Source organism: Mytilus californianus, unplaced genomic scaffold, assembly GCF_021869535.1.
Source record: "Mytilus californianus isolate M0D057914Y unplaced genomic scaffold, xbMytCali1.0.p SCAF_11, whole genome shotgun sequence".
In the NCBI taxonomy this organism is placed as follows: Eukaryota; Metazoa; Mollusca; class Bivalvia; order Mytilida; family Mytilidae; genus Mytilus; species Mytilus californianus.
This window is the reverse complement of record NW_026262593.1, coordinates 26,179,400-26,192,650: the sequence shown is the minus strand read 5'-3', so window position 1 is coordinate 26,192,650 and position 13,251 is coordinate 26,179,400. Positions and strand designations below refer to the sequence as shown.

At 32.6% G+C, this 13,251-nt stretch overlaps 1 protein-coding gene across 1 annotated transcript in view; it reads right to left on the bottom strand.

Moving 5' to 3' along the window:
- Positions 1 to 1,366: 1,366 nt before the first annotated feature.
- LOC127719810 (orexin receptor type 2-like) overlaps positions 1,367 to 13,251 on the bottom strand; it is a 108,897-nt gene continuing 97,012 nt past the window's right edge. The window contains exon 3 of the mRNA XM_052226118.1: positions 1,367 to 4,010. Within this exon, the coding sequence (XP_052082078.1) occupies positions 2,801 to 3,991 (1,191 nt within the window). The 5' untranslated portion in view covers positions 3,992 to 4,010 and the 3' untranslated portion in view covers positions 1,367 to 2,800. The remainder of the gene's footprint in view (positions 4,011 to 13,251) is intronic.

Below are 13,251 nucleotides of genomic sequence, written 5' to 3'. Positions count from 1 at the left end.
ATTTCATAATGGAGTGGTGTTAATGTTATTTAAGTTTACAAGAATCTTGTATTAATGTCCAGTTATATTTGTGCATTGAGTCATTTTACATGTATCATTTTATTTTTTTTTTATAGTTGTTAGTGTTTTTAAGGTCTACATGTAATTGTCTCTTCTTTGTTCATTGTTTGAACGTATCATTTGTGTATCACTTATTTTTTTCTAGAGGTTATTGATTTGCAACTTGCCGATTAACCCAGAAACTGGATACAAGTCCGAAGACAATTTGTGTAAGGTGTTAGTAACTGCAATTCTTATTTTACACTATCATCGTTGGCATGTTCTGTCGAAGAAATTTGAAAGAGTGGACTTAAACCACGGACAGGATACCATGTGCGGAGATAACACGAATAATTCAGTCGTTATATGATTTAATATTCCACTGCTCTCCGATGGCTACATTAACCTCGCAAGTGAGAGAGTCAAATTATTCGGGTTGAGTGGAGAAAGAACAGAGTTCCTCTCTCAAGTACATGAACTAAACCGTTTTTGACTTTTTGTTACACAATCTTTTGACATTCTTTTGACAAAGCTGTGTATTATTGCTTGTTATCTATTAAAAATAACTATAAAAAAAAACTACATTAAACACCAGTACATGTATAAAGCAAAAATCATATTGAAGGCAAAAATCCAATTAAGATAAATAAAAAATAAATAAATACCACTTTGTTATAATGCAGTTTATTTGAAATAATGTACATTAGTTTTATCACTTTTCACATTATGGTTAAGTATTCATGTTGGTACAATGGTCCAGTTGGTAGAAGATAATCATACAAACTATACAAACATAAAAAGTTTAGTTTAGAACAATCAATTAAAATTTGTATGTTTATATATAAAAAAAATGACAGACCAGTGTAGACCATAGCAATAAATAACAAGCAATAATACACAGCTTTGTCAAAAGAATGTCAAAAGATTGCACCAACATTTAAAAATTTTAGTGTTGATTTCCTGATGAAATAATGTAGGACTCGGATATAACTTGAAGATTTATCCCAAAGCAATTCGCTATCTAATTGCAAAGTGTTTTGATTTACATTAAGTAGGATAAAAATCTCCAATTACATCACCAAGCCTGCAATTGATATGCAAAACCTGCAAGGTATAAAAGCATTTTGAAGGACAAAAGTAATAAAACATTTTGGATAACACACCAGATCGACAAACAGAGGTATAAAGCATAGTGATGGACAAAAAATTCGAAGGAAAAAAATAACTAAAAAAGATTGCTTACATTAAACACCAGTACATGTATAAAGCAAAAATCATATTGAAGGCCAAAATCCAATTAAGATAAATAAAAAATAAATAAATACCATTTTGTTATAATGCAGTTTATTGAAATAATGTACATTAGTTTTATCACTTTTCACATTATGGTTAAATATTCATGTTAGTACAATGGTCCAGTTCAGAACTTTCTCGTACAATTACGTTATCACACGATCAGAACACATGAAATATTCAGTTCATATCCTAAAAAGTTTGAAAAAGAGTACTTATAAATACTGCCAAAGAATAGGCCTCTTTGGAAAAGGCTAAAATGGACAAATATGCAAAAATCTGTAAACGTTTTCATCGTTCATAAGCGTTGGTCCAAAACAATTGAATTTTGTCGTGAAAATTTCCACAATAAGTTATATTTAGGGAACTTAAAACATTTCATATTATAAATTGTTGAATATGAACTTCATTTAGAAAATTGCCATTAATAAGAATATCTCATTAGCGATGCTAATTCATTTCTACTATTCAAAGCAAGTTTTCATACACTTTTATGATTTTGTAAAATTTTACACTAAAACATCATAGTACACAAACACGAATGGTTTGTACCTACAAGGTACAAGGTCAGGTTTCGTTAATGTATAATATATAAAAATCATATGTTTTCAAAATTCCATAACAGACAATTAACTAATAATTTTGAAACAGAATTTGAGTAATAATCTTTGTATACTACTATTCAAAGGTAAATAAAAAAGGGGGTAGCCCTAAAATCTGACACAATCAAACCCTCGACAATAAAATTGAGAATGGAAACGGGAAATGAGTCAAAGAGACGACAACCCGACCAAAGAGCAGAAAACAACCCAAGGCCACCAATGGGTCTTCAACACAGCGAGAAAATCCCGCATCCGGAGGCGGGCTTCAGCTGACCCCTAAACAATAATGTATACTAGTTCAGCGAAAATGGACGTCACACTAGACGAAACATATAAATGAACCAAAATAAAAAAAAACATACAAGACTAACAAAGGCAAGAGGTTTCTAACTTGGGACAGGCACAAAAATGCGGCGGGTTTAAACATGTTTTGTGAGATCTCAACCAAAATAAACACCAACGGAACGATTGGAAAACAACTGTCGTATTCATGACTTGGTACAGACATTTTTCTGAAGAAAACCCAAACAGACAAAATTGTTTAACGTGACAATAAAAGGGATCCAGCAACACAAACAGTGTAAACGTACATCACAGACAAACTAACAAAACTGATTTATAAATCTGACAAAGACGTCAACTTCAACAGTTTTTGTAGTTGATAGTACATAGAGGTCAGTAAACCACAATAACAAGTGTTTTCTTGTACGTTTATATGTGAACATTTAAATGTGATGATTGTACTCTAATCGCAAACGAAACTTTACAGAAACTAATTACCTCCTCCGTTGACCAAGGCTTGAATGCCAACATAATAAAGCCCTTTATAATTGTAAACAGGTCATTCTGATTCCATTGTTTACTTATCATGCTTTACATGTGAATAGTTCCTTCAACCTTGATCTGAAGGCATTATTCATGAAGGCATAAATGACCGGATTTACGTCGTGATAGATGAAAAACAAATAAAACACTACTACATTCATATCAAAAACCCTCAAAGCAACAAGCCATGAAGGCAAGAAAGCAATTATGAATACTAATGTTACTATTGACAACATGAAAGCCATTTTTATATTAGCCATTCTCATTTTCTCAAGGTTTGCTCTGGAGACTCCGCCTTGTTTGACTGTAGCATCTTTGTCATTCATTGAAGTGTCATTCCCATTTCTTTTATCAGCTCTGCTGTTTTCCTCCTCATCTGATTTTACAAACGATGTTTCATTATTAAGAGTAGAAAATTCAGTATGCTCTGTCTCACTTGAATGTTCTCCATCATTTGGATGGGAATTCCAGAGTTCACAACAATGACTGGTAACTATTTGTAATCTCTTTTGTCGTCTTGACAGAACAGATCGATATATCAAAGCATATAAAACCGTGGTAGTGATACAGCAAATAGCGAAAAGCGACGAGTAGATTTTTTGATAAATGTAAAAGAATGAACCATGATCATCAAAATTCGCAACTGGGAGGCACATGAGCTCTGGTTCAATTTGATGATTTATTGACATGTTACGACTGGAAGTTGTATTTAATACTTTTGTAGAATTACCTCCTGTAAAAACATATGGACTCTGTGTCGAATTCGAATTTATATCGGTAATAGTGTAGTTAAATGAGCACAACATACCTAAAGTAATGGCAAATACACAAAGAAAGGCAACAATACACTTCGCCCGCTTGATTGTCATGACATGCTTGAATGGATGACAGATGCACAGGTAACGATCAACACCAATCGCCACCATAATAAAAGCAGAAAACGGGACAGTTGTAGTCATCAGAAAAAAGTACAATTTGCAAACAAAATCATATTCCAATTTCATATATAGGACCTCCACGGCAATTGTGAACGGGATAGTTACAAGGCAGGTTAAAAAGTCTGTTGTTGCTAACGTTAATATAAAGATAGTCGATGTCAGTTTCTGCTTGAATCTTGAAAACACATACAACACAAGGGAATTTCCAATCACACCTACTACTGAGCAAACGCTCATGAGACCAATTGCAATATATACCAAATGACGATCGCCTTCCTGCTGATCCTCTTCCATGCTGTATTTCTTTTACTTTCTAAAACATGTAATAAAAAAATATTATTGTTTTATACAAATTCACTTCACATAATTAATATAAATAAGAAGATATGGTATGAGTGCAAATGAGACAACTCTCCATCCAGGTCACAATGTATAAAAAGAAAACAATTATAGGTCAAAGTACGGCCTTCAACACGGAGCCTTGGCTCACACCGAACAGCAAGCTATAAAGGGCCCCAAAATGACTAGTGTAAAACAATTCAAACAGGAAAACCAACGGTTTACTATATATAAAAAACGAGAAACGAGAAACACTTATGAACCACACAAACAGACGACAACCACTGAACAACAGGCTCCTGACTGCAAAACAAGTGCGGGAGGTCAGTAGTTCGATCCTAGTCAAAACAAACACTTGAAAATGTGACGTTTCTATTCTACGCGCTCGTTATTTAGGGATAAGAGATATGACCTTGCACGTTATCAGTACTGCTCAGCATTTCGGTCAAGTACAAAGCGGGGTATATACTAATATCCCATTAACATGTTCACGTTCTGAATATCTATGAGAGAATTACCATTGGGCGTTTAAATGCTACCAATCTATAAAATGTTATAGGATCAGGGCGATTTAAATTTGATTGACATAAAGACATTTGTCTATTAATGACGGTATAATAAGATACGTTATACACTTTTTTTCTAACTTTGAAAATAGAATAAGGAGGTGTGGTATATAAAGGCAACAGTAGTATACCGCTGTTCAAAAGTCATAAATTATGTTTGCCAGTGAGATAACTATCCTCAGAGCCCAAATGATGTGGATTTAATCTTTTATATGTCACCGCTCGACTTCAAACATGGGCAATACCAATACAGTACGTATATATATTTTAAGTTCACTAACACAAATGTATCAACAAGAACACATCCAAAGGATTAAGTGCCAAAATGTAAATACGTAGTATAGACAAGATGTAGGAATATACGTTTTCATAACTGTATAGCAATATACATTCTGTTATGTTCAAAAACAAAATCAATGGTAGTACTGCTAATTTTAATATTGTTTGATCGTACTACGGTCCATAGTTGGCCATATATGGACATTTGATTAATCTATGTTTTGAATGATAATGTGTAAGAAAACACATCATATATCATAAAATTGTTTTTGTCAATGTTCTTCTTATCAATAAGAAATAAGACAAACAATGCCTTCCGATAATGTAATATAAAGATAAGGAAATGATTGCCAATGAGACAACTATCCACCAAAGTCCAAATTAAGTGGATGTAAGCAGTTATAGGCAAACGTACTGCCTTTAACAATGAGAAAAAAACCCATACCGTATAGGTCCCGACATGAAAAATATGAAACAATTCAATTGAGAAATCAAACGGCCTAACAAAACAATTTACTACAAGCTCCTGACACTGGACAGGCACATAAAGAATGTGACGGGGTTAAACATGTTTATGAGCGCTTCACCTTTCCCTTAACTGAACAGTGGTGTTACAGCACAACATAAAAACAATCTATCAAAACCAGTTGGAAGGTTCATAAATAATCAGATCGATTCAAAGTAGAAAAAACATCTAACAAAAACACAGACCGGACGTGGCAGGGTATTTATACATCCATAACAATAAAAAAGTTACAAAATACAGATCTGACAGTACTCGCCGTTCAAATCCAATAACAACCATATACTACATTTAGCAATACAAATGTATTTTCTGGTTTATCTGTGTTATTGGAGTGTTGTTTAATTGACTTATACCCAGAAAAATTAAACAAAATGTTCGGTGTTTTTGTTGTTGTGGTAATTGGCGGAAAATAAACAAAGATCAAAATTATAAGGACTTTAAATAAATGTCGACTTTATATTTAAAATTTGGCTATATGTCGAACTTTAATTGATCTAAGTTTTGACTGATAATGTGTAAAAAAGTATTAACAAAACTCTAAGGTAAATTCAAAAAGTCCATAAAACCATACAATATCAAGCATTAAACTATACATATATAAGGTTTGAACGTTGTTTTCAATTTAGACTTGTTATCATAGGTTTGAACGTTGTTTTCAATTTAGACCTGTTATCATAGGTTTGAACGTTGTTTTCAATTTAGACTTGTTATCATAGGTTTGAACGTTGTTTTCAATTTAGACTTGTTTATATTTTTTCGTTTGGGCTTGTATTATATTTGCCTTCGGGTTTATATGATCCGTTCATCCTATTTCGACTCTTCAAAATTCAAGAGTCAATCCCAAATTGAGGTAAATTATATGGCCTTCCAAATACCGTTTCGATTCCTAACATCACTGAAGAGACATTAATTGTCGAAATCCGGATATGGTGTACAAATTTTTGCACCTCATGTTTGCGGTATGCCATCTTTTCCGCAAGTTTTTTGTTTTCTATTTGGTATTAGATTAAAATTAAGATCCATTTTGTTACATCTGTGATCCGTTTATTTGGCAATCGCCATGGCAGTCAGCAGGGTTTAAGAACATCCGTTGTTCGACCTGCTAGTCAAATGCGTTTTGTTAAAATATACTTTTTCACTTTTTGGTCTGTTGGAAAATGTTGTTTGTGCTGTATTTAGACCCCTCTACCAAGAAATTGTTTTGCATGCACACGTATAAAAATTGCGGTTTTTATCCAACGCAATCATAGGTTTGAACGTTGTTTTCAATTTAGACTTGTATATATATATATATATAGAAAAAAGTCAAATAGAATCCGTATGCTGGTAACATATAAGAAAATTAATATAAGATAATGACGGTTTCAATTCATCACTTTTACTAGCGCTTTCACTGCTTTCACAGATCTTCAGGTAATGTGACTTGTATACATAAATGGTTTAAAACAATTGATTGACGTTAACAATAGTATGACGTTAACAAACACAAGGGAGACTACTAATGTCATTTTAAAATTGGAGTAAAGTCTTTAAAATGTTTCGTAAAAATTAAAATATTATTTATCATTTAATCCCGGGTTGAGAATGTTTATGAAAAATTCTTCTTTCTTCTTTCGGAGAAAATCATTTTGACGATTGACCATATACAACGGAAATATTTTAAATCGTCCATTAGATCAACGATGGAAATGGTCGTTAGCCCTGATGATTGTAAAATCTTCATGGTTGATTTGCTGTCTATGTACAGTCATTCTAGTCCGCAGTTCTGTTTTTGTCTCTCCAATATAAAATTCCTCACAATTTGAACATATGAGAGAATAAATGACTTTGAACTTTTACAAGACATACTTTGTTTGACTGTGAAATGCTTTCCATTTTTGAAGTAAATTGAACTTTCTTCTATTAAATCTGGACATGTCATACATCGTTTATCGGTACATTTTCTAACAATTGGCAAAGTTTCATTAAAGTCGAATTTTGAAGATGTTAAATATCGTTTTAGACTTTTTGACTGTCTTTTACTGTTGATAATCTTCTTTTTTTGTAATACTTTGTCCATTTTTTCACTTTTGTGTAAATTATTTTCAATTTGTCGCATGAAACTAAATATATCATAATCTCGTGGGTTATATGTTGTGACAAACGGGATAATTTTGTCTAAACTGTTTGATGATTTTTCGGTTGTTTCGGATCGCCGTGATTCTGTAATGATTGGTCCTTTTATCAGTGCCTTTTGAATTCCGTAATCTATTACTTGTTCCGGATATTGCTGCTTTTTTAAATACTCTTTTAATTCTTCCAATCTTTCACTGCGTAATAGTTCTGTACTTGTAAGGATAATTATTCTTGACGCTGAAGTTACTAGATAAACATAAGACTGAATTGTATAAAGAAGAGATAGATTACATTTCAAACTCTAAATTTTCAGAAAGCTATTTCTATGGTTTACCTAAAATTCACAAAAGTGAGGAAATTTCAAATGCGGTATCAGAACAAAACAGTGAATACATCGAACTTTTAAGACCAATTGATTTAAAATTTCGACCTATTGTGGGCGGACCCAAAAGCGTCACACAGAATTTAAGCCATTTTATAGACATTGTGATTAAACCTTTATGTCGTGAAGTTCCTAGTTTTATACGAGACGATTTGGAATTTTTAAATCATCTACCAACAACTGTAAATCCTAATTCAGAACTCATTACTTTTGATATTGTCAGTCTTTACACAAATATCCCACATGACTTAGGAATTACAACCGTAAAATATTGGTTAGAAAATACGGAAAACATCATTGAAAACAGATTAACAAAAGAATTTATCCTTGCATCTTTGAAACTTATATTAGAAAGAAATATTTTTTACTTTGACGGCACATACTATCATCAGAAAAAAGGAACAGCTATGGGTACTAAAATGGCGCCTTCATACGCCACTTTAGAACTTGGATATTTGGAACAATTATTATACGAAAAAATGGACCATAAATACGGAAATGGCTTTGCCATTTACCTACGTCAAAACTGGAAACGATTTCTTGACGATTGTTTTATAATTTGGAATTCGGATATATCTGTCTCAGATTTTCATTCTGATTTAAATTCTTTAAACCCACATATTCTTTTCACAATTAACAGAAATGTCAACAAAATACCTGAAGATCTGTGAAAGCAGTGAAAGCGCTAGTAAATATGATGAATTGAAACCGTCATTATCTTATATTAATTTTCTTATATATATATATATATATATATATATATATATATATATATACACGTCTAAATTGAAAACAACGTTCAAACCTATGATTGCATTGGATAAAAACCGCAATTTTTATACGTTTGCATGTAAAACAAATTTTTTGGTAGAGGGGTCTAAATGCAGCACAAACAATATTTTCCAAAAGACCAAAAAAAGTGAAAAGTACATTTTAACAAATCGCATTTGACTAACAGGTCGAAAAACTGATGTTCTTAAACCCTGCTAACTGCCATTGACGATTGCCTAATAAATTGATTACGAGATGTAACATGGATCTAAATTATTAATTATATACCAACAGAAAACAATAAACTTGCGGAGAAGATGGTATACCGCAAACATGAGGTGCAAAAATTGGTACACCATATCCGGATATCGACAATTAATGTCTCTTTAGTGATGTTAGGGATCGAAACGGTATTTGGAAGGCCATATATTTACCTCAATTTAGGATAGACTCTTGAATTTTAAAGAGTCGAAATAGGATGAACGGATCATATACACCCGAAGGAAAATATAATACAAGCCCAAACGAAAAAATATAAACAAGTCTAAATTGAAAATAACGTTCAAACCTATGATTGCGTTGGATAAAAACCGCAATTTTTATACGTTTGCATGTAAAACAAATTTCTTGGTAGAGGGTCTAAATACAGCACAAACAACATCTTCTAAAAGACCAAAAAAAAGTATATTTCAACAAATCGCATTTGACTCACAGGTCGAACAACTGATGTTCTTAAACCCTGCTGACTGCCATTGACGATTGCCAAATAAATTGATCACGAGATGTAACATGGATCTATATATATTTTATCAACCAACGGAACAAATGGAAAACAACTGTCATAGTTCTGACTTGATAGATGTATTTTCCGAAGAATATGGTGGTTTTTTTTTTGGTTTATAGCCAGTTTAACCTCTCATTCGTATTAAGAAAATCGAGTGAGCAACCAAACCAGTAAATATTGGTTAATGAAACAATATTGGGACCCAGGAGCAGCAATAAAAGAGACACACGATGCCTTGAATACCATATTTGGCATTATAAATGTAATTTCTGGTTTAATTGTATTTTTTTATATTGTTGTTTAATTGTCTTAAACCCAAATATTTAAATAAAAATCATTGTTTTATTGTTGTGGTAATTGTTGGAAAAAAACAAGTGTCAAAATTATAAGGACTTCAAAATATATGTCGACTATGCATTTGAAACTGCGCAACCACTGGTAAATGTGTTTCTCCTATAACGTTCTTATTGCTTAAAATTACAAATAAGCATACTAGAAATGGGTGTAAGGAACACAGAATACAATGGTTGTGTTCACATGTATGGAGTATAAATATTGGAACAAATAATCCTGATATGCTCTGTATACGTCTGTCTTGCGGTTTGATAAGAACCAGTAATGAGCCAAATGCTCTTTTATCTTGCATACAATAAATTCCATGCATTACCTTATAACTAAATTCTACAATTTGCTCGGATGTTGTACTGTTAAACCAATGTCCAAGACAAAGGACTGAGTTAATCACTCACAATCATTTTTAATTTTACCACTTATTTATGTGCCTGTCCCAAGTCAGGAGTGTTTAATTTAGCGGTTGTTGTTGGCTGCTGACAACCATATTTCGTTTATAGTTTTAAGCATACATCATTTGTTGTCTGCTCTATGGTCGGGTTGTTGTCTCTTTGACACATTCCCCATTTCCATTCTCCATTTTATCATGCCGTTAATTTTCTCTTTTGAGTAGTTTCTCATTTTATTGCAGGAATCTTTTATAGCTTTCTGTACGGTATGAAATCTTGTAGATAGTTTTTTCATTGGTAATGATACAACATCGTCACATCATTATTATAGCAAAGGGAAAAAAGTAAAGCAACAAAAATACTGAATTCGAAGGAACTTTCGTAACGGAAAGTCCTTTATCAAATGACAAAATCAAAAGCTCAAATACATCAAACGAATCGGAAACAACTGTCATATTCCTGACTTGGTACAGGCAGGCAGGAGATGCTTACCATTTCGACACAACCGGTCTTACTCCGTTTGAAGTTCATGCACTTTGATTAGGTAATACTCGTATGTGAAGGAGATGACAAGAAATACCCTGATACGTTTGATATATTGATGGTTACTAAACGTTCAGGCTCATACTGTTTATTCTTATTCAATATTCTTTCAATCCTTAATTCCTCGTGTTTCATAGAGAAGCGGCAAATACCAGTTTTAAATGATTGGTTTGACATGGCCCGAGCTTTAATCTCACGATCTCGTTAACTAGAGACGAGTAGAAGACCATAATAGCACTGAGGTGGTTACATAAAAAAGGAAGGAAAAATGAATGTTACCGTAGTGGCAATAAAGAGACAAAAATTGAGAAATAACGCCAATGCATAAAAAAAACATAAATAGACAAGCAATAGCTAACAAACAATAGATAGAAAACTGAAGATTGAACAACACAAAATACTTCGAAAACCAGTGTTGTAATGAAGTGCTTCGATTAAGACATAACACGAAACACGGTAATAAGAGACATGTTAAAGCCAACAAAAATATAAATAGAAAGTTATACTCTAAATATTTTTTGGGTGACTAAATAAACTTATTAATGATGGTTATAACAATTATGCTGTTGTTCAATTATTGCGTCCGGTATTTTATAGACCAATATCACATTCTCCTAAAGTTTGAAAGAAGACTATAGATATAAGAAGATGTGGTATGAGTGCCAATGAGACAACTCTCCATCCAAGTCACAATTTGTAAAAGTAAACCATTATAGGTCAAAGTACGGCCTTCAACACGGAGCCTTGGCTCACACCGAACAGCAAGCTATAAAGGGCTCCAAAAATGACTATTGTAAAACCATTCAAACAGGAAAATCAACAGTCTAATCTATATAAAAAGTAAAATCACGGAAAACTCAAAACAGAAAGTCCCTAATCAAATGGCAAAATCAAATGATAAAACACACCAAACGAATGGACAACAACTGTCATATTCCTGACTTGGTACAGGCATTTTCAAATGTAGAAAATGGTGGATTGAACCTGGTTTAATAGCGCCAAACCTCTCACTTGTATGACAGTCGCATCAAATGTCATTATATTTACAACGATGTGTGAACAAAACAGACATAATAGGTAACATTGTCAAAATATGGGTACAGCAGTCATCACTGTGTCACAATCTCAAAACAAACAAACATTAAACAAAGAAGCACAAAAAACATCTATCAAATTTAACAACCACATTCATTGCTTACTTATATATGTATTTTAAATCAACCCATAAAGGATTGAAATATTTTGAAGTCCTGGGACTGCATTCACATCTACTCTTAGTGAAGAGTCGCGTTTTTGACGCCAGAAAATTTAAACGTCACACAGGAAGAAATATAAAATAATTTTGTCGTTCAAAGTATTTTCAAAATTATAATTTCACATGGGGAATGGTGGTATACACGGTTGAATAATCAAATGTTTTTGTTAAAACGAGAAACGAGAAACACTTATGAACCACATCAACAAACGACAACCACTGAACATAAGGTTCCTGACTTAAGACAGGTGCAAACAAATGCAGCGGGTTTAAACGTTTTAATAGGCGCCATATGCATGTATGTTTGTCTTTCATTTTAGCTTATGTACTTTGTCTACAGAGTGTCTATGTGACATTTTGTTTTTCTTTGTTGAAATAGTTATTTGTTCTTTTTATAATGATTACGATTATATTACAATGTTGACTGCTGTACTCCAATGTTTTGACATTTTTACCTATTATGTCTGTTTGTTTTGCTCACACATTGTTGTCAATATAATGGAATTCTATGCGACTGTCATACATGTGAGAGGTTAAGCTAGCTATAAAACAAAGTTTAATCTACCGTTTTCTACATAAGGAAATGACTGTACCAAATCAGGATAATGACAGTTGTTTTCCATTCGTTTGATGCGTTTGAGCTTTTGATTTTGCCATTTTATAAAGGACTTTACGTTTTGAATCTTTCTTGAAGTTCGTTATTTTTGTTATTTTACTTTTTGCAATTTTATATACATTTGGTTTAGGTATTTTACAATACCGTCTGCATTGTGTTTGACGTTGAGATACGAAATATATACTCCGAAGTATAGCTGACGATATTGTATATAGTGTAAATTATTTCATGTCATCAGGATATTAAGCACTTTGTTACAGTATTTGATATTATTGTTTTACTTGTACTGCAATTTGTGTCCATAGCTGTAAATAAACTCATGATAGATACCAGGATTGAAATTTGGTATTTGCGCCAGACGCGCGTTTCGTCTACAAAAAACTCATCAGTGACGCTCGAATCAAAAAAAGTTAAAAAGACCAAATACAGTACGAAGTTGAAGAGCATTGAGTACCAAAAACTCCTAAAAGTTTTGCCAAATACAGCTAAGGTAATCCATTCATGAGGTAGAAAAGCCTTAGTATTTCAAAAAATCAAAGTTTTGTAAACAGTTAATTTATAATTATGACCATATCAATGATAATTCATGTCAACACAGAAGTGCTGACTACTGGGCTGGTGATAACCCTCGGGGAATA